At 42.6% G+C, this 18,094-nt stretch overlaps 1 protein-coding gene across 9 annotated transcripts in view; it reads left to right on the top strand.

The window, feature by feature from the left end:
- Positions 1–15,316, top strand: part of USP34 (ubiquitin specific peptidase 34) — a 111,384-nt gene extending 96,068 nt beyond the window's left edge. For 3 of the 9 annotated variants that reach the window (XM_077781979.1, XM_077781981.1, XM_077781980.1), the window contains exons 67-81: positions 1,225–1,372; positions 2,318–2,979; positions 4,021–4,178; positions 5,022–5,100; positions 7,355–7,481; positions 7,835–7,942; positions 8,942–9,046; positions 9,168–9,292; positions 10,312–10,464; positions 11,354–11,477; positions 12,170–12,249; positions 12,809–12,949; positions 13,076–13,222; positions 13,643–13,802; positions 14,048–15,316. In XM_077781979.1, the coding sequence (XP_077638105.1) occupies positions 1,225–1,372; positions 2,318–2,979; positions 4,021–4,178; positions 5,022–5,100; positions 7,355–7,481; positions 7,835–7,942; positions 8,942–9,046; positions 9,168–9,292; positions 10,312–10,464; positions 11,354–11,477; positions 12,170–12,249; positions 12,809–12,949; positions 13,076–13,222; positions 13,643–13,802; positions 14,048–14,652 (2,922 nt within the window). In that variant the 3' untranslated portion in view covers positions 14,653–15,316. The remainder of the gene's footprint in view (positions 1–1,224; positions 1,373–2,317; positions 2,980–4,020; positions 4,179–5,021; positions 5,101–7,354; positions 7,482–7,834; positions 7,943–8,941; positions 9,047–9,167; positions 9,293–10,311; positions 10,465–11,353; positions 11,478–12,169; positions 12,250–12,808; positions 12,950–13,075; positions 13,223–13,642; positions 13,803–14,047) is intronic. The other 6 variants (XM_021527492.3, XM_077781982.1, XM_077781984.1 and 3 more) reach the window with 3 other exon arrangements.
- The last annotated feature ends 2,778 nt before the right edge of the window (positions 15,317–18,094 follow it).

Raw genomic sequence — 18,094 nt, forward strand, 5'->3', positions numbered from 1 at the left:
TGGGACATGGATTGCTGTTCCAAAGGGTTTCCTCCTGGTCAGGAGCAGCTGTAGGATCACAAGTGATGGATGAGCTGTAACTACTGCACCTCAGGTAAAAGGAATTAAAATGGCATATCTCAAGGGGCACAGTGACACCCAGCTGGTGACACAGGTCCAGGGATATAAATTGTGCAGGCAGGGCTGTGAGACCCAGCAGTGAATGCACAGACTTGGGGTGTGGAATCTACTTTCACAGGCTCTCTAGCTTCTGGAAGTCATTAAAAAGTGATTGAGCTCTGCAGACACTTGAGGAATTATTGTCTCTTTCTTGGACATTCCCTCCAGCCATTACCCAAGAAACTTGACAGAGAAATTTGTCATTTCTAAATAAAGGGAGGAGATTGTTCTTAAGGTGTTTATTTTTAAAATGAGATAAAAATTTTATAAGCAGAGTTATGGTCGTGTCAGCTGCTCATATTCTTCAGGTGGAGTAGGGGAACTGGGAACAGCTTCAGCAACCCTGTTCCTACCTCTGGTTCCTTAGGGTAAAATTCTTCTTGTTTGGGCATCTGGGCCTTGAGGTAAAAAGAAAGTAGCTTTTAAACTAACTAATAGAAGAACAATTACGTTTATTGGCCTCATGTCAACAGATTTCCAGCTACACAGAGCCAGAAAAGCAGAGGAAGCTTCATTTTCTCCTTATTCTCTCAAGGTTTGCTGGCTGCACAAGCAGTCATTGCCTTTGGAAAGGGCTGGATGAATTTATTCCTTGAAATTGTATATTCAATAAAAAATGCAATAGTTGCCCTCAGCATGAAGCTGTATGAACATCTTTGCATACCATTTATATTCTTTTGATGTAATGTATAACAATATCGATTCAGTGTTAATGTTTTCTGTTACATATTTTTAAAAGATACTTGTTTATAAAGACCAAGTTATTCCATCTTAGTGCTTAGTATTTCAACTTCTAAATATCTCATAATATGCAGAAGGAATAGGCAGAGTAATTTCCTGAGCTTGGACTGAACTTTCAAAACTGTGAACAAGGTTCAGAAGCACAAACCAGTGAAATTTAATAAGTTTTTCTGTGTGTGCAGAGCAGCTCAGTCTTGCAGGTGCTTTGATAGCCCTAAATGATTTTTAAAAGAAATGTTGAAAGTGATTTTAGGGCTTTCTAATACAATCAGTGCGTAGTAGGAATATCAATGTATTCCTTTTGATTTTTCCCCTCTCCTTCAGGTCATTGAGTACAACCCCTCGCAATGCCTGGACTGGCTGGCTGTGCAAACCCCTCGGAACAAACTCGCTCACAGCTGGGTCCTGCAGAACATGGAAAACTGGGTTGAACGTTTCCTCCTGGCACACAACTACCCTCGAGTGAGAACTTGTAAGTGGATTTTAATTGGAGAAATTTTGTCACCTGATGCAGTGAGTTGCATGCGCCTGTGTTTGCCTTTTCTTCCTTTTCCAATTGTTCTAGAATTGCTGGGTTTTAAAATCTTGGGATAACTGTGATGCCTTATGCAGAGTTGTTACCAGTTTTGATGAAAAAACTGTTTTCCTTTGGTACCTTGAATGATACATTGCTAGGTTCTTTATTTTAAGTGGTTAATCTGCAAGGTCCAGGAAAGCCTAAAGAGGGAAAAGAGGTAATTGCAGAGGCTGTCCATTGTGTCCATCATGTGGCTGTACAATAGGTGGGAGGAGTACATGTTGTTCTTCCACAGGAATCTCCAGCTAGTCCTTTGAACTTGTGGATCAAGGAGAAGCCTCCTGTGCTTTCTCCCATATTCCAGGGTATCCTGGCTCTCTGCTTTGTTCTGCTGGGAATCACACTGTCACATTGCCAGAGAACATTTTCAGCCTTCCCTGTGTCCATTTTTTTTTACAAAGGAGGCTCCACAGTACAGGCCACTGACCTTTAACACATTTCTGTGGCTGAGGGAGATGGGAAAACTGGAGGTACAGCTATGCAACAGGCTTCAGTTGTAAACATCTCTGAGGAGGTAATGACCTCTTGATTGAGCAATGGACAACTTCAGTCATGGAAAACCTGTGGGATGCATTGTGTGATGGGATCTGGCATCACATTCTGTGGTGGGATGCATTGTGTTAGCACAGGGAGAACCAGGCGGCAGACAGAGATGTAGGTAGCACATCCCAGCACCACTTTTAATGTGCTTTGTGCTACTCTTATCCACTTGGATTTTTTGTCTTGTGTGAACACAGTAATAGCAGATGCTATAAAATTCTTTGAAGTCTGTAAGTGGAACACGTGGTGCAGTTTAATTGCTGTTTACATGGCTATTAAGCAGGTATGTCACTGTCAAAGGTGTAACAAATCTGTTTTTATTTGAAGCTGCAGCCTATCTCTTGGTATCGCTTATTCCAAGCAATTCCTTCCGTCAGATGTTCCGATCGACCCGCTCTTTGCACATCCCCACACGGGACCTGCCCCTCAGCCCCGACACCACAGTAGTTCTGCACCAGGTCTACAATGTGCTCCTTGGCCTGCTCTCACGAGCCAAGCTCTACGTGGACGCTGCTGTGCACGGCACCACCAAACTGGTGCCCTACTTCAGTTTCATGACATACTGCTTGATCTCCAAAACTGAGAAGCTCATGTTCTCCACTTACTTCATGGACTTGTGGAACCTCTTCCAGCCAAAGCTCTCGGAGCCGGCCATTGCCACCAACCACAACAAGCAGGCCCTGCTGTCCTTCTGGTACAACGTGTGCGTGGACTGTCCCGAGAACGTGCGCCTTATTGTGCAGAACCCCGTGGTGACCAAGAACATTGCCTTCAATTACATCCTCGCGGACCACGATGACCAGGATGTGGTGCTCTTCAACCGTGGGATGCTGCCTGCCTACTACGGCATCCTGCGCCTGTGCTGCGAGCAGTCCCCTGCCTTCACCAGGCAGCTGGCTTCTCACCAGAACATCCAGTGGGCCTTCAAGAACCTCACCCCTCATGCCAGTCAGTACCCAGGAGTAAGTGACCGACACCGCCATGTGCCAGTCCATCGTTCGGTGTCCCTCTCGCCCAGTGTCTCTTGTAACTTAACACGCTCAGTGGTGAAAATATTGCATGTGGGTTTCCTGGTGGAAGTAATTTGCATCTTTCGATCCATTTGCTGGACTTTAGGGGAGGATAGGTTTGGCTTTTCCTTGCTGTGTAGCAGCTGAAGAGCAGTTGTTGTTTTCTGGGAGTGGGCACTGGTGTTTCCACTGTACAGTACTTCAGCCTAGCCATAAGAAGCAAGGAATAAGCTTTGATGGTGGTCCCTAGGAAGGAGATGGCAATTCCCAATTTCTTTGCTTTCAGCTTCTGGAATAGGGCCAAGATTTAGCCTGTAGCATTCCAGGGGAGGACAGCCTGGTTCCCCTTGGGAGCACCCAGGTACCTTTCGCAGACCTGGGAGTTGTGCTGTCATTACCACACAGTGACACCCAGCAGAGAGCAGGTGTTGGGTAGAGTAGGCTGTGTGTGATGGTCAAACAACAGGTGTACAGAGGCTGGAAGGGACAACAGGCCTGGGTTTGAATGATTACAGTTAATATAGCTTTGGGATCCTTTGTGGTGTGCAGGGACATAAAGAATATAATCACTGTGAAGAGGAGGAGGATGCAGGGAATCTTCCATATTTAGGTTCTGCCTAGAGCAGCTCACAGGGAAATTTTACATTGAACAGTCCCATTGCTCTCCTCGGTGGCATCTCCCCTCAGAAATCTCTCTTTGTCTTGTAAGGGACCTGAGTTACTCCACTGTGTTTAGTGTTTGCCAGGCATGCGGGACTGCAGCAGGGTTTGGCACAAGCAGCTTTTCAAATGTTTGGTCCCAGGGATGGGGATTTCAGATTGATTTGCACATATATAAGTGACACATGTACATTATGTACACAAAAGTGCAGCAGTGAGCTGTGCTCGTAGGAAGCAACAAGACATCTCATTAAATGTATTACTTTGAAAGAAAGTCTGAACCATACCATAGTGAGAGAGGTGACTGTAACCAAATATTTCTGTGTGTTTTAGGCAGTAGAAGAGCTGTTTAACCTCATGCAGCTGTTTGTAGCTCAGAGGTCAGACATGAGAGAAGAAGAGATAGAGGACATAAAGCAATTTAAGAAAACCACCATAAGCTGTTACCTGCGCTGCTTGGACGGACGCTCTTGTTGGACGACTCTCATAAGGTACAGCCCTGTGCTCATCCAGCAGCTCAGCTGGAATTCTGTCCTCAGCCTCCCACCACAAGAAGAGCTGGAGTTTCTGCTGCTCCTCTTGGCAGTTGTTACTTTGGAGCAGAAATGAGATGTAGAAATTGTGCCTGTGGGATAGTTTTACTGTATTGTGTCTTCAAAGAGTGTTTCATTTCTGGTGGTAGGAAGTACAGCTGAAAGTGCTGCTTGGGCATTCTCAGCAGAGCTATAAATTGCCTGTGCATGTAGGTCAAGGTTGGGGTTTTAAATGGAGCTGTTGGTGCACTGAAAGCCTTGTGGAAAGGACAGGCTGTGTTACCTGGAGGGGCTGTATGCACTCACCTGGCACTGACCTGTCACAGAGCACAGCTATGTTGTCACAAGTCATCTTTATGTTGAAAGAAACCATTCATTAGCATAACACTTACCTTTCATAATACTTTCATTAGCATAATACTTAGCTTTCTGTTCTGCTCTAAGCATAAAATATTCTGATAAAAATGTTTCCAGACATTTCAAAGACCAAACATATGCTTGACTGAATCTATTTAAATGTAGCTTAAATTTCTCTCTTTAAAAGTACATAATTTTCCACATTGTTGTAAGGGAAATATTTCTGTAAAGGTTACATATAAATTATTTTCTGTAACAAAAGGAGGTTGATGGCAGAGGCATTTTTAAATTAAAAAGGGGAGGAGAGGGGGTAATGACGAGAAGAATTATGTTATTTTGGGGTTTCTTTGTTCTTTTGTGATTATTTTCCAAAATAACAGCATAACAATTTTAAGCTTGGGATGCAATTTTCAGTGTTCTCAATGTTTGGATTTTTTTTTGTAGTGCCTTCAGAATATTATTAGAATCTGATGAAGACAGACTTCTTGTTGTGTTCAATAGAGGATTGATTCTGATGACTGAGGTAATTACTTTGTTATTTAATTATAGCAAACATCTCACCCTGCGACTTCCCCTGTCAGCTTTAATAAGATTTCTTTTTAGTACTAAAAAGATCAGGAAATTGTTTGTCTTCTTCGCAGGACAGAGGGAAAAAGCCACCTACAGATTATGCTGAGAAGAATAAATTTATGCCTTTTTGGTGTCATTCCCTTTATTACAGGTAGTTGAGAATGAATGGCTGAGTGCAGTCACACAGTTGTGAGTAGTTAAAAAGTGTCAAGACAACAGGTTAAAAACCAGAAATAACTTAAAGGGTACTCAGCTCCAGTTGTGGTTAATATTTCTGACCCTCCTTTGAGGCCCTCCTGAGACAATTCTCCTTTTCTTTCCTACCTGTTGTGCCTGTGTTTGCAAGGAGTGGTCTGAAACACAAATTCGATTTCTCTCTGATGGAACTAAACCTAAAATGCATTTCTGAAGAACATCTAATTGTTGTAAATGGGGATTTGATCTATGAGACCAGACCAGAATTTCAAAATTGAATGGAAAAAAATTAAATAATGCACCTCTGAAATTAATGCAGTTGGAATGTCAGGCCTCTACTCCCAGCACTTTCACTCTACAGATCCACATGTCCTGATGGGTGGAACATCTTGGATTCTATTCAGCACTCTTATGATTGAGGTGATGGATGAGAACCTGTGTTTATTAAAAGTACTGGCAGTGTTCCATGGGGCAGGATCCCTTTGAGAACAAGAATAAAAATTTGGACATGCTGGAGAAAGCATAAAAGCAAGATTCAGTTCATTCTTGGCATCTGTAGAATGGTGTATTCAGGAAAGATATTAAACTGGGAAAATCCATTGTGTAAAACAAGTGGCTCAGAGGTAATTGTGGCTGTGCAGGAAATGGGATTTTGGAATACGTTGCTGCAGGAGGAGGCAGCCAGCACAACTGGAAGTTGTCAGAAGGACTGGGAGCAAACATCTGTCAAAGATACTTAGTCTGCCTTTAGCCACGTGGCTGGACTGGATGATACTTTCAGGTTGATTCCAATCCCGTTTTTATATGGTTTATATAAAAAATTCTTTTAACTCGTTTTATGTCACTGATTTGCATGTTCTGGGAAGAAGTGTGATAGAAAGAGCTGGAATTACAGAAACAGCACAGTGCTATTTGAAAATTGAGTTTTCAGGAGCTTGTTATAAACACAAGCCTATAGAGTCATTAATTGTAGTTAATTACTCCAGCATATCTGTTCCTGTTTGTTATGAAAATATCTCCATCCAGTAAACTGGTTGTAAAAGGTCAGGCTATAAGGTAATCCATACATGAAATAGATATATATAAATAGATATATATAAAAAGAATTTGGTCTAGCTTAGTTGGCTCTCATCCATACTAACAATGGATAATTAAATTTGTGAAGAGCGTGTAATATGAAATGAACTCATCCTGTGTAAAGCATTGCTAGAAATTGAATTAAATTAATGCTGCTTTCCAGCTTGAGGTTAGCAGGCCTTATATTGTCACTTGTTGGCTGAAAGTGTTTTGCCTGGTGACAAAAAATTGCATTAAGGAGTTGTCACATCCAGGAAAGTTTTCCAGTTAAAGGTGGCCATGTGTCTTTTGTCTTCACTGTAATATAAAAAGGGCCTGGCAAGAGTTTGCATTCTAGGGACTGAGGCTACTGTTCCTTTATCTTTCAAATACCCCAGCTGATTAAATAGCTTCTCTTACATCCCATGCTAGAATTATTGCAGCTCGGAAATGAGTTGCTTTTCCTTCCCAATATGTCCATAAATCACAGATGGCCACAAGGTATAAAAGGAGAGGTAATTAATCTGATGTACAACCATATATCCTTCAGCAGCATTTTGAAAAATGACTGGCATCCATCTTAATCCTACCTTTTTTTCCCAAAATTCACATATCTGTGTGTCTTTGTGCACCTCTTGTATCACTTTGTCTGCTGGAAGTTTGGGATTACAGGGATATAAAAATACTGTGTCTCAGGTGACACTTTGTTCACTGGGTTGTAGATAAAGGTGTGAAAACTTGGTAATTATTTTGAGCTGGTAATACAAACCTTTTACCTGGAAAACAAATTATAAGAACTGTGTGATTGTATCCAGCACCTTATATTTTTTGAGTGTAGAATACCTTGTTTGAGCATAAAATAAATGTACATCTATCTGCAGGATAAAAAGAGGAATACTGACAAGTACCTTAGTTGGCAACATAATGTTTTGGCATTTTTTTTTCCTTCTTCCCAGTCCTTTAACACTTTGCACATGATGTACCATGAGGCCACAGCTTGCCATGTGACTGGAGACCTGGTAGAGCTTCTGTCCATTTTCCTTTCGGTTCTGAAATCCACACGTCCATATCTGCAAAGAAAAGGTTTGATTATAACTCTTTAAAGGATTATGCCTCTTGTTTCTAAATTAATTTTCTTCACCCAAACCCTAGTGTTTTTTTCTTGCTTACTAGCTGTTTTTTAAGATTTGCTGTACAGTAGAATATGTGTCTGTTAATGGATATTAAGTTGTTACTTATTAAATTTCTTATTGACTTAATACAAAACTAGATTTCATAAATTTAGCAGCAGTAGACCAGTGAGATTTAACAAATTCCTAGATGGATTAAGACCATGATAGAGGAAAAAGACACTCCTCAGCAGTAAAATTTTGTGCTTTTTTTAATGAGCTTTTGAGACATGAGCTAAGCAGCCTCCTGGGATGTTCGCATTGCAGATGTGAAGCAAGCTCTCATTCAATGGCAGGAGCGGATTGAATTTGCCCATAAGCTCTTAACTCTGCTCAATTCCTACAGTCCTCCAGAGCTTAGAAACGCCTGCATTGGTAAGTCTTGGCCAAGCAGGACCTGTCCTGCACAGGCCCCTGCTGTGAGATGGAAATGCCACTTACACAAGTGCTCTGCTAGAAATGGGAAGTTGGGGTTGTTGGTGTGGTATTGTCAGTACTGCTGTTCTTACTCTAGAGAGCTCTGGGTTTGTCAGCTTGCATTGAATATTCCTGTGGTCAGTTAAGGCATGCAGACTGGGGGCACAGAAAATCACAAGTCACTTTGTGAGACTGATTTGCCACCTGATAAGGGACATGACTGAGGAGTAGCTCCTTAGTTAGGTGCCATTGAGTTTAAATCTGACATTAAAATTCAAACATGAACTAAAGCTCCCCTCAGAAAGAAGCGTGGAGACCAAGTTATTCTGAGAAACAGAATAACTTTTCCTGTTCATTTTTATGATTCAGTACTGTGAACTGCAGTAGTGGAGCTAAAGCATAAATAGCTTGTAGAGTGGAATGTATTTGCTTTTTAAAGTGTAGACACAGATAATACATACAAATGTCCCTCTTGCATTAGCAGAACTATTTCAGAAAGGTCCAGGTTTTTTCTAGTTTAGTCAACTTTTAATATTATTTAATGGATTGCTGGTAAAGGCCTAACATTGTGTCCAAGAACCCTTTTTGTGTGTGATTTGTATGCATTTCCCCCTATTTTGAGTATTTTCTTGTTCTCCTCCTGACTGCTGCTGGTTGCCATTTTCCAGGCGTCAAACCTGCTCTATTAAAGAAGAAGCAAAGAGGATAATTTGGCAGAGGTTCTTTTTCTCCAAGCTGGCCCCTCCCTGGTGGTTGGTTGCAGCACTGATCAGGGTCTCTCCCAGGGGCAGAGGTGAAGGGAGTTGGGACGGAGTCAGGGGTGTCACTCAGGTGTTGCTCATGGCGGAGCTGTAGCAAAAGAGATACGAGAGTTTGCAAATATATGAGCCTTAAGTTAAACTGTTTGCTGTTAAGAAATAACAATTTATAATAGCAAAAACAACTTTTTGTTTGTAGATGTCCTCAAGGAGCTTGTACTTTTAAGTCCTCATGATTTCCTACATACTCTGGTTCCATTTCTACAGCACAATCATTGTACATACCACCACAGTAATATCCCAAGTAGGTATTTCAGTGATTGTCTTTTGAAGTTCTCTTACACTATTATTACTCTATCGTGTTCCTTGCTGTCAAATATTGACCTTTTTAATATATCCCTATTTTATCCAAACTTACACTACAGTGTCTCTTGGACCTTATTTTCCATGTCGTGAAAATTTGAAATTAATAGGGGGGAAAAGCAATATTCGTCCTCCACGTCCCGAACTCAACATGTGCCTCTTGCCCACCATGGTGGAAGCCAGCAAGGTATGTAAACAAATGGTCCTATGAAGAATTATTTCTCTGTTGTTTTCCCATTTTTATAAAAGTATTGGCAGAATCCAGTAGCTCAATGCATTTACCTTTTCTTTGTAAGCAAAGCATAATTCTTCTTCAAGATGTGTTGTCCTCATATACTCCATTCTAGATGTGCACTTCAGAAGCACCATTTCCCTGCCCTTGGGGATACACAGCTTCATACTGCAGACACCATAAGGGTTTGGGCCTTGTGGTAGGAAAAAAAACCCATAGCACACAGTCTGGTAATTTCCCACTCTGTCTGTGGCGTTTATAAAGGAAATTGAGGCACCACCCAGGGATTATCTAGATGGGTTTTCACACTATTTTAAGATTTATTTCCAGACAGCCAAGGAGATCCTTCAGGTTCCATTAGAGTCCATTCAGCTGGGGCTGAGGCATAATCTGCTACTTGTTTGGGTAAAATCCAGTGCCTGATTTGTCATAAAGGGCTCTAAGTCTTTTCACTTCCCATTTTCCCTTCTGTGGGCTTCCTGATGGGATGCCAGCTTTGGTGGGGCTACTCCATAGTGACTTGCCACATCCCGTTGTTACAGCTGCAGCAACGGTGGGATTCAGCTCACATTACTTTGCCTATCTAAAAGGTCAGCATCCAGCTCTTCCTGGGGCTCCTGGCCATAAATAACTACCCTGGGAAGGAGACAAAGAGCTCCCCTCCTTCCTGTCCCAGGCACCCAAGTGTGGATGAGGCTCCCTCTCCACACAGTGCAGTGAACACCAGTGACTAGATTTTAGATAGCTAAAGTCAGGTCAGGTGAATCCCACCCGAAAAGGAATATGTATGGACAATCATTTGAAGCAGGAGAACTGGTTACTTGCTGTCCGGTAACTGCGGTTCTTCAAGATGCTTTGTCCACACAGATTCTGTGCTCCTCTTGCTGTGCTAATTCCGAGTCCTGTCCTAGGGGATTCTTACGGGTGAAGGAATTGAGTGGTGGTTGAAGCCGCCATACCCCTTGTGCCCTCAGGTACAGTGGTCGCAAGGACACACTGGTTGCAGGCACAGCCCCAGTGGACACAGCTATTCAGAAAGAATCCAATCTCCTGCACATGGGGCCTATGTGCACGTAGATGGGAATCTGTGTGGGCAACACATTTCGAAGAAGCACGGTTACTGTAGGGTAAGTAACCCTTCTTTTTTAAAGCTTTCAGAATGATGCTGTGTCTATTTGTGCACCATCAAATTGACTGCATAATCCAAGTGTTTGAAAAGATGGTAGAGAGCCAGAAACTGCCTCTAGTGGGTTTCCCCATGGTGCATCCAGAAGTGACACTACATTATGTAAATACCTGGACTTAAAAACTTGTCATGTTACATGACAGTATTTCACCCTTTTATAGTGAATTCCTAATACATTAGGAAGGAGAATATTTTTAAACCTCTAGACCCACATCCACAGTCACATTGCCCTGTGGGTTTGCATGCTTGTTTTTCATTCACTTGCTTTGTATAAGGTTGCATTTTTTGCTTGAGCTGTAGAGATTTCCTCTTGGCTCTCTGTGGCCATTCCTCTGGCTGATGCCATTTTAAGTTTATATATGTCCGAAATATTACAGTATTGACATATGTGTATCACTGGGTTTGGGACATTCATTAAAATTCTGCTCTGAAGCTCAGTCTTGAGAAAATTCTGATTTCTACAGATGACAACTGACAAGCTATGATTTAAAAAGCTGTAGTGTGTATATATTTATCTGTATGTGATACAAAGTTACTGCGTTCTTTTCTTGTCCTCGTCAAGCCATGGTGTTTGCACAGCTTTGCACCCTCTGGGTGTTGGCTCAGAACCCTCCAAGAAGTGATTTTCCTGGCAGGGAATTGCATTTGCCATCCCTCCTCCTATCACACCCTGGTGCTTGTGAAGGGCTGGGTGCGGAGGCACCTGGAGACTCCCAGTGTTCTCCTGTAGTCCAGGATGAAACATGCAGAGCAAGTGACAGGCAGGGAGATGCTCAGGGCAGTCTGGGAGCTGTGGCTTTTGGTCAAATGAGGCTCTCTTAAATCTTCAGGGCAAAGACGATGTTTATGACCGGATGCTGCTGGACTATTTCTTCTCCTACCACCAGTTCATCCACCTCCTGTGTCGAGTTGCAATCAACTGTGAAAAGTTTACTGAAACTTTAGTGAAAATGAGTAAGTATCAAGGTGAAACAGCCAAAGGATTTTTTTCCTGTGATAGCTTGAGTCCTTCTGCACTGAGTTTTAGATTCAGAGTTTTTAAGGAATAGCAGAGCTTGTGAAACTTGTTGTGTTTTGGGTGTTATTTTTATCCACAAAGCTGTTAATCTGTGTATAAGAAAGTGCAGCTTTACCCACATGACTGAAATGTTTCAGGCTGTCTGGAGAAGAGCTAAGGTAACCACTGAGAATTCAGTCTTATTGTACATTTAGAGTTTAATACAGGACTTATTAAGGCTATCTCTGGGTGATTGGCAGTTTAAATGGCTTTGAATCAGATCCTGAATACTCAGCATCTCAGCAATGGCAATTAATTGACAATATTTTGTGTTCCCACACAATCTTGAGGGTGAGTTCCTCAGTATGCATGGACCTCAGTGTCACACCAATAATGCCATCTAAAGAGCAATGAGAGAATGTCCTTTTATCCCCTGAATCACCCATCTGCTGTTGTTTGTCTCACTTCTCCAATGTATTTATTAAACAGATTGGAAAAACCTTATGGACACTGCAGCTTTCTGATCATAGAAAATGCTTGGAATGTGATCCTATAAAATTACAGGGTGCTGTGGCACTGCTTTTCTGAGGAATTTGCTTGTCTCCCACAAAGTTCTCCCAAACTGACTTCTTCCCTCATGCCACTGCAGGTGTCCTGGTTGCTTATGAAGGTTTGCCACTTCACCTTGCGCTCTTCCCCAAACTCTGGACTGAGCTTTGCCAGACTCAGGTAAGAGTCAGAACCAACAGAATGGAAACACAGGCAAAACACACTGAATATGGAAGAAAGAACCCACAACTGTAGCTGGTGGGTGGTGTTTAATAAAATACTCTGTGTTACTGCTGAGAAGCCCTGCTAAATCAAATATAAAAATCTGGAAGATTCTGATTGCTCCCTGTACATCCTGCAAAAGCTTAACACAGCAACTCCCCCCAGTAACAGTGGTGGGTGTCCAGAGAGCACCTCATCCTGCCTCTGAAATGCCAGCTTTTTATGTAGCACAAACACTGGGATGATGAAGGAAGAATGAAATGTCAAAGTCTGGGTATGATTATAGAGGACCCTGTGGTTGCCTCACAGATCAGGAGACTTTGTCCCTTCCCATCCACACTGGTGGGGATAAACTGGTCTTTCTTGGGAAGGAGCTGCATCACAGGAAAATGGGAAATAAGAATTGTCAGTAATTGATTTGTACCATTTACTGGCATCTGATAGACCCGAGCTATTTCTCAGTGGGCCTGGCCTGCAGTTCCAGTGCTGACTCTGCCATCTTCTCTCTCCTTGCCAGTCTCCGATGTCCAAGAACTGTGTGAAGCTCCTCTGTGAAGATCCAGTTTTTGCAGAATATATCAAATGTATTCTGATGGATGAAAGGACCTTTCTTAACAACAACATTGTCTACACCTTTCTGACTCATTTTCTCCTCAAGGTATGTGGTCTTTTAGCCATAATTTTTACTCTAAGGAATGCAGGCACTGATGCTGCTTCCTTTTCCTATTCTGCTTTCACAGTTCCAATTTTTTGTGGCTTTTAAAAAAAGAATTTGTTTCCACAGGTGCAAGGACAGGTATTTTCTGAAGCAAACTGTGCCAACTTAATCAACACTCTAATTACAAACCTAATAAATCAGTATCAAAGCCTAGAATCTGACTTGAGCAACCAGAGATTTGAAATTTCCAAAGCAAGCTCTACATTAAATGGGGTGAGTCTTTTCTAATGAACATGAGGCAACTCATTTCCTACAGAAATTCCTCAGTGCCCTGTGCCACGTGTTAGGTACTCCTTGCCTCACCTCCTCACCTGAGCTCCTTGCGGGGGCCATGGGAAGTTGGGAGTATTAACCTGTGGGGAGCAAAGTGTTAACAAGTGCAGGAGCATTAATGGTAGGAGTGCTGTAACCCAGCATGGTTTTGTCTCAGCATGGCACTGTCACCTCCAGGACAGATCTGTGTCCAGGTCAGTAGATAGTGAGTGGGGAGTCTCAGTGGTGTGAGCAGCTATAGAATGGGATCTTTGGGCTGCTCAGAACATGAACAGCATCTCCTCATTGCACAGTCTCTGTGTGCAAGATTCATCAAACAACAGTTTGAAATAAGCCTTTAGTTTGTTTCTCTATTTCCAGGACCTCCGAGCACTTGCCTTGCTGCTTTCGGTGCACACTCCCAAACAGCTCAACTCTGCCCTGATTCCAACTTTACAAGAGCTTTTAAACAAATGTAGAGCTTGTCAGCAACAGAGGAACTCACTACAAGAGCAAGAAGCCAAAGAAAGAAAAACTAAAGGTTTGGTGTTGCATTAATGAACCTTTTATCAAATTAATGTAATACGTTATTTTGTCCCTCCAGGGTGGGACATTCCTTGTCTCCAAATCCCAGTAGTACACAAATATCTCATTTTATCGTGGAGCTAAAGTTTGTGAATTGCACTAATTCTCTGCAAGGAAATGAGTGTTTATTGAAGTGCTGTGTTGAGTGTGGAGATGGGTGAGGATGTGAGCAGTGCCTGAGCAGCTGCCCTGTCCCCACAGATGACGAAGGAGCCACTCCGGTGAAGCGGCGGCGGGTGAGCAGCGATGAGGAGCATGGCGTGGACATCGGCGACATCAAAGCCGAGCCCCACGAGGCGCTGACCCCCACCAGCACCTCGGACAATGAGACCAGGGACTCCTCCATCATCGACCCAGGAACGGAGCAGGACCCGCCCTCTCCAGAGAACAGTTCTGTCAAGGAGTACAGGATGGAAGTGCCCTCTTCGTTTTCCGAAGATGTTGCGTTGGCTGCACGCGTGCAGCATGCCGAGGAGCAGCTGGGGAACGGGAAATTTGAAGAATGCAAAGAGTTCAAAGACCTGCAGGCTTCCAAGGATTCCATGGGAGCCGAGGAGGACTCGGAGTTTCCTTCCACATCGATTTCCGCGGTTTTATCTGACCTCGCAGACTTGCGGAGCTGCGATGGCCAAGCCTTACCATCCCAGGACCCTGAGACTAATTTATCAATCAGTTGTGGCCATTCCAGAGGACTTTTTAGTCACATGCAGCACCATGACATTTTAGACATCCTGTGCAGGACCATTGAGTCTACGATTCATGTGGTCACACGGATATCCGCGAAAGGAAACCAAGCTGCTTCTTGACATTAGATGGAGCATGTCTGCTTTTAAGTCTTTTTTTTTTTTTTTAATCCTTCTTCCCCCAAAAATGCTGTTTGTATAAGTTTTGCTTATTTCTGTTTTGTGCTTCAGTTTGTCCAGTGCTCTCTGCTTGAATGGCAAGATAGATTTATATGCTTAATTCTTGGTCAGGCAGAACTCAAAATTATTTTTTTTAATTTTATTTTATTTTGCATCTACCGTACACTTTCTTAAAGGGCAATCAGATAATGGCTATGTTTTATGTAATTAAGAGTTCACTGTAGTGGCTTTCATTTAATATGGCTGTCTGGGAGACAGGGCCTCCTGGCCCTGTATGATGTAATTTAAACTTATGGCATTTTTACTGTGTATAATATGGTGTCCTCTGTGCCAGTTTTGTACCTTATAATCGAGGCAGATTGCCTCAGATCGCTGTGGTTCTTATTATCAAAATTAAGTTTACTTGTATACTAAACAACCACAAGAAATTTGATTCTGTAAAGAATCCTCTTTAGCTGTGGCCTGGCAGTATATATATGGTGCTTTATTTAACAGAATACCTGTGGAGGAAATAAAGCACACTTGATGTAAAATTAATTGTTTTATTTTTATTGACATGATCAATTGCTATTCTGTGCACTTCATTAAACTGATTGTGATGACTTTTCATTTGTTTATAATATGTTGCTTCAGTCTTTGGATTTCTCAGCAAAGAACTTCAAAATTGAAACAGCAGCAGAGAGAAATAATGGTCAGAGGTTCAGATTTGATGTAGATTTTGGTGCTTGTTCAGTTTGCACGAGTGTTCAGCCACACAGTGGAGAGGGACTGGTGCTTGTTGTTTTGAATGTGAAGTGCTGTCAAAAGCCAGGGAAACTTGGCATTTCATTTCCCTTATTTCCCTCTTACACACTTTTTCTCCTGCACCATTTACAGACTTCCTTTCTTTTTTCCTTCTGTTCGATCTGGCTGTACCCCCTCACTTTTTGACAGCTTCTGCAGCCCTGGAATTACTTTTATCATCCCTCCCATTATACTTCCCCCTGTTATTTCTGAGTAATACCGGTTACCTCTATGTGACCTTTTGGACTGTCAATGCTACTGGTTCTAATATCTGATTAAACTCCATTTTCAGCTTCATTTTCCAGCTGCTCAGCGCATTTGTTTTTCTATTGTCTTCATCTACCTTGGTCTTTTTTCTTCAAAATTCTTTCTTTCCATTTACCCTTCACTGCAGTTTTGCATCACTTGCTTCTTCTTGAGTCTGTGATGCTCTTGCTCCCTTTGAATTTACTGGTTTCAATGTTCTGTAATTAATCTTTAAACTTTACAAATTTATATTCCTGTTTATTTAGTATTTTTATCCTGCATTTGCAGACACTGCTGACACTGGTATGTGCTTAAGTTGGTATCCTCATTATTCAGACATTAAATAACTATGGTTTTGTTCTCTTTAGGAATAATTTTATTACTTTTTCTGATTAGCTTACCCCAGGTTGTTACTCCAGTGAACTCATCAACAGCTTCTAGTCAAAAGTTCTACAATCAGAATTTTTTTGTCAAGAAAAACAGTGGCCTATTGATCAAAACTGGATCTGCAGCAGCTGTTGGAACCCCTTTGGGTGAGTAGTTTTCTTAATTAATCAGCCTTAATATTGTGCAGTTGGGATGGTGTCTGATCTGCTGCCCCTTTGTTATGGTTTGACACTGGCACAATGCCAGTACCCTTATGAAAATGCAATTTCTGAGTAAAGCAGGTCTAAGCTTAATAACGGGGGGAAAAAAAAACCTTTATTAAGCTACTACTATAAAAGAAAGGAAGGAAAAAGAAAAAAACACATAAAGATCAAAATTAACACCTTGCAAAGCATTCCTCCTCCCACCACCCAACTCTGACAAACCACAGTGAGACGCAATCTGGACCCCAATCAGGTTTCCACTCTCCAGACAATCAATACTCAGTCCATCGAGGGAGAGAGGAGCCTCTCCTGTGCCACAGACCCCCAAGAAACACAGCTGCCACATCCTGTGCTTCCATGTCACACATGGCACTGCCTGGAGAAAAAGTTTGCCATGGTGGCCCTTCTCCTTTCCATGCACAGTGCTCTCACCACCAATGCATGGATGGACAGACTGCTTTTAGGATTTTTCCTTTGCTAAGAGGGGAGAAAACAACAGTTCAGTTTTTTTCATTTTTTGGGACCACAGTCCCCCCCCATTTTCCCCCTGGGGCCGAGGGTCCAAGAACAGAGATCTTCTTCTTTGAGGACAGGGGGCACCACCACAAACCTCCCTAACTTTTTCTTCTGTTTGCTCTACTTCTGTCTTCTCCCAGCTGAAGCAGGTCTCTTGGCTCACCGGCATCCTCCTAAAATACAGTCTCTCTTGGAGGAGAAGATTGATTCAGTCTGTGGCTACCAAGGAAAAAGTCCAGCCAAAAGCCACTCTTTGTCCCCCTCTTATCTAAAATTTCTCCTTTTAACATCCCAGGGTCCAAGCTGTCTCTCTTCCTCTCTTTTCAAACCGAGGAGAGGAAAAAAAATTCACAAAGCTTTCATCTCTCAAGGAAGGGTTAAGAGTCCCGACTCCCTGGCTGGCTCTCTGCCCAGGCTCTGGCTCCCACGGCAGTGGCTGGGCACCTTGCGGCCCCTCCCCGCTCGCTCTTCTCCTTCCCCGTGGTGAAATTGCTGACAAGCCACCACTGCCAAGACTCTTGGGGCGGGGGGCAACAGAGACATCCCAGATTTTCTCCACCCTTCAATCTGCAGGGGGTTCCAGTTCCCTCCACCTTTGGGCCTACCTCAGTCAGGCCATGGGCCTTCCCCTCCCCCACCAGGCAGGCTGACCAGAACCAAAGAGAGTTCTCCTGGGAATTCTGCTTTTAACCCCTCAGTGATCTCAGAGGCGTGTCCACCTCCAATTGGTCAACATCCAAATTAACCTCTTCCTCCCAGAAAAATTCTTTTTCCGTGTCAAACCACGACACCCTTGCTGGCTTAGCAGCTCCTGCAGGATGGGAGTCTCACCAGAGTTGTGGCCTTCTGGCCTTTGGCATGTTTTTTTAGTTCATTTTTGAACAGACCAACTATAAACTGTACTTGATGATGATTTCATAAAGGATGCACAAATACTGCACCATTAATCATGTCAGGATTACCAGAAATATGATTACTCTTACTGCTCTTCCCTTACCTCCTAATTTCCCCCTTGAGTATTCCTGCAATTTTTACCAATAATTTTTTGCAGTAATTTTTTGAACAGAAGCAAGCAATACCTGCACAAAGGTGTCTTCCTTTTCCAGAGTCTGTTTCCAGGTGTTTGTCCTCTGTCTCCCTCACTTTCCATGCTCTGTCAGTCATTATTTCTTCCATTCTGTTCCCCTTCTCTCACTTTAAATCAGTTTTCTGGTTTGTATTTTTCTGCCTTTAAAAATGCTCCCTTATCC

Source organism: Lonchura striata, chromosome 3, assembly GCF_046129695.1.
Source record: "Lonchura striata isolate bLonStr1 chromosome 3, bLonStr1.mat, whole genome shotgun sequence".
Taxonomy (NCBI): domain Eukaryota; kingdom Metazoa; phylum Chordata; class Aves; order Passeriformes; family Estrildidae; genus Lonchura; species Lonchura striata.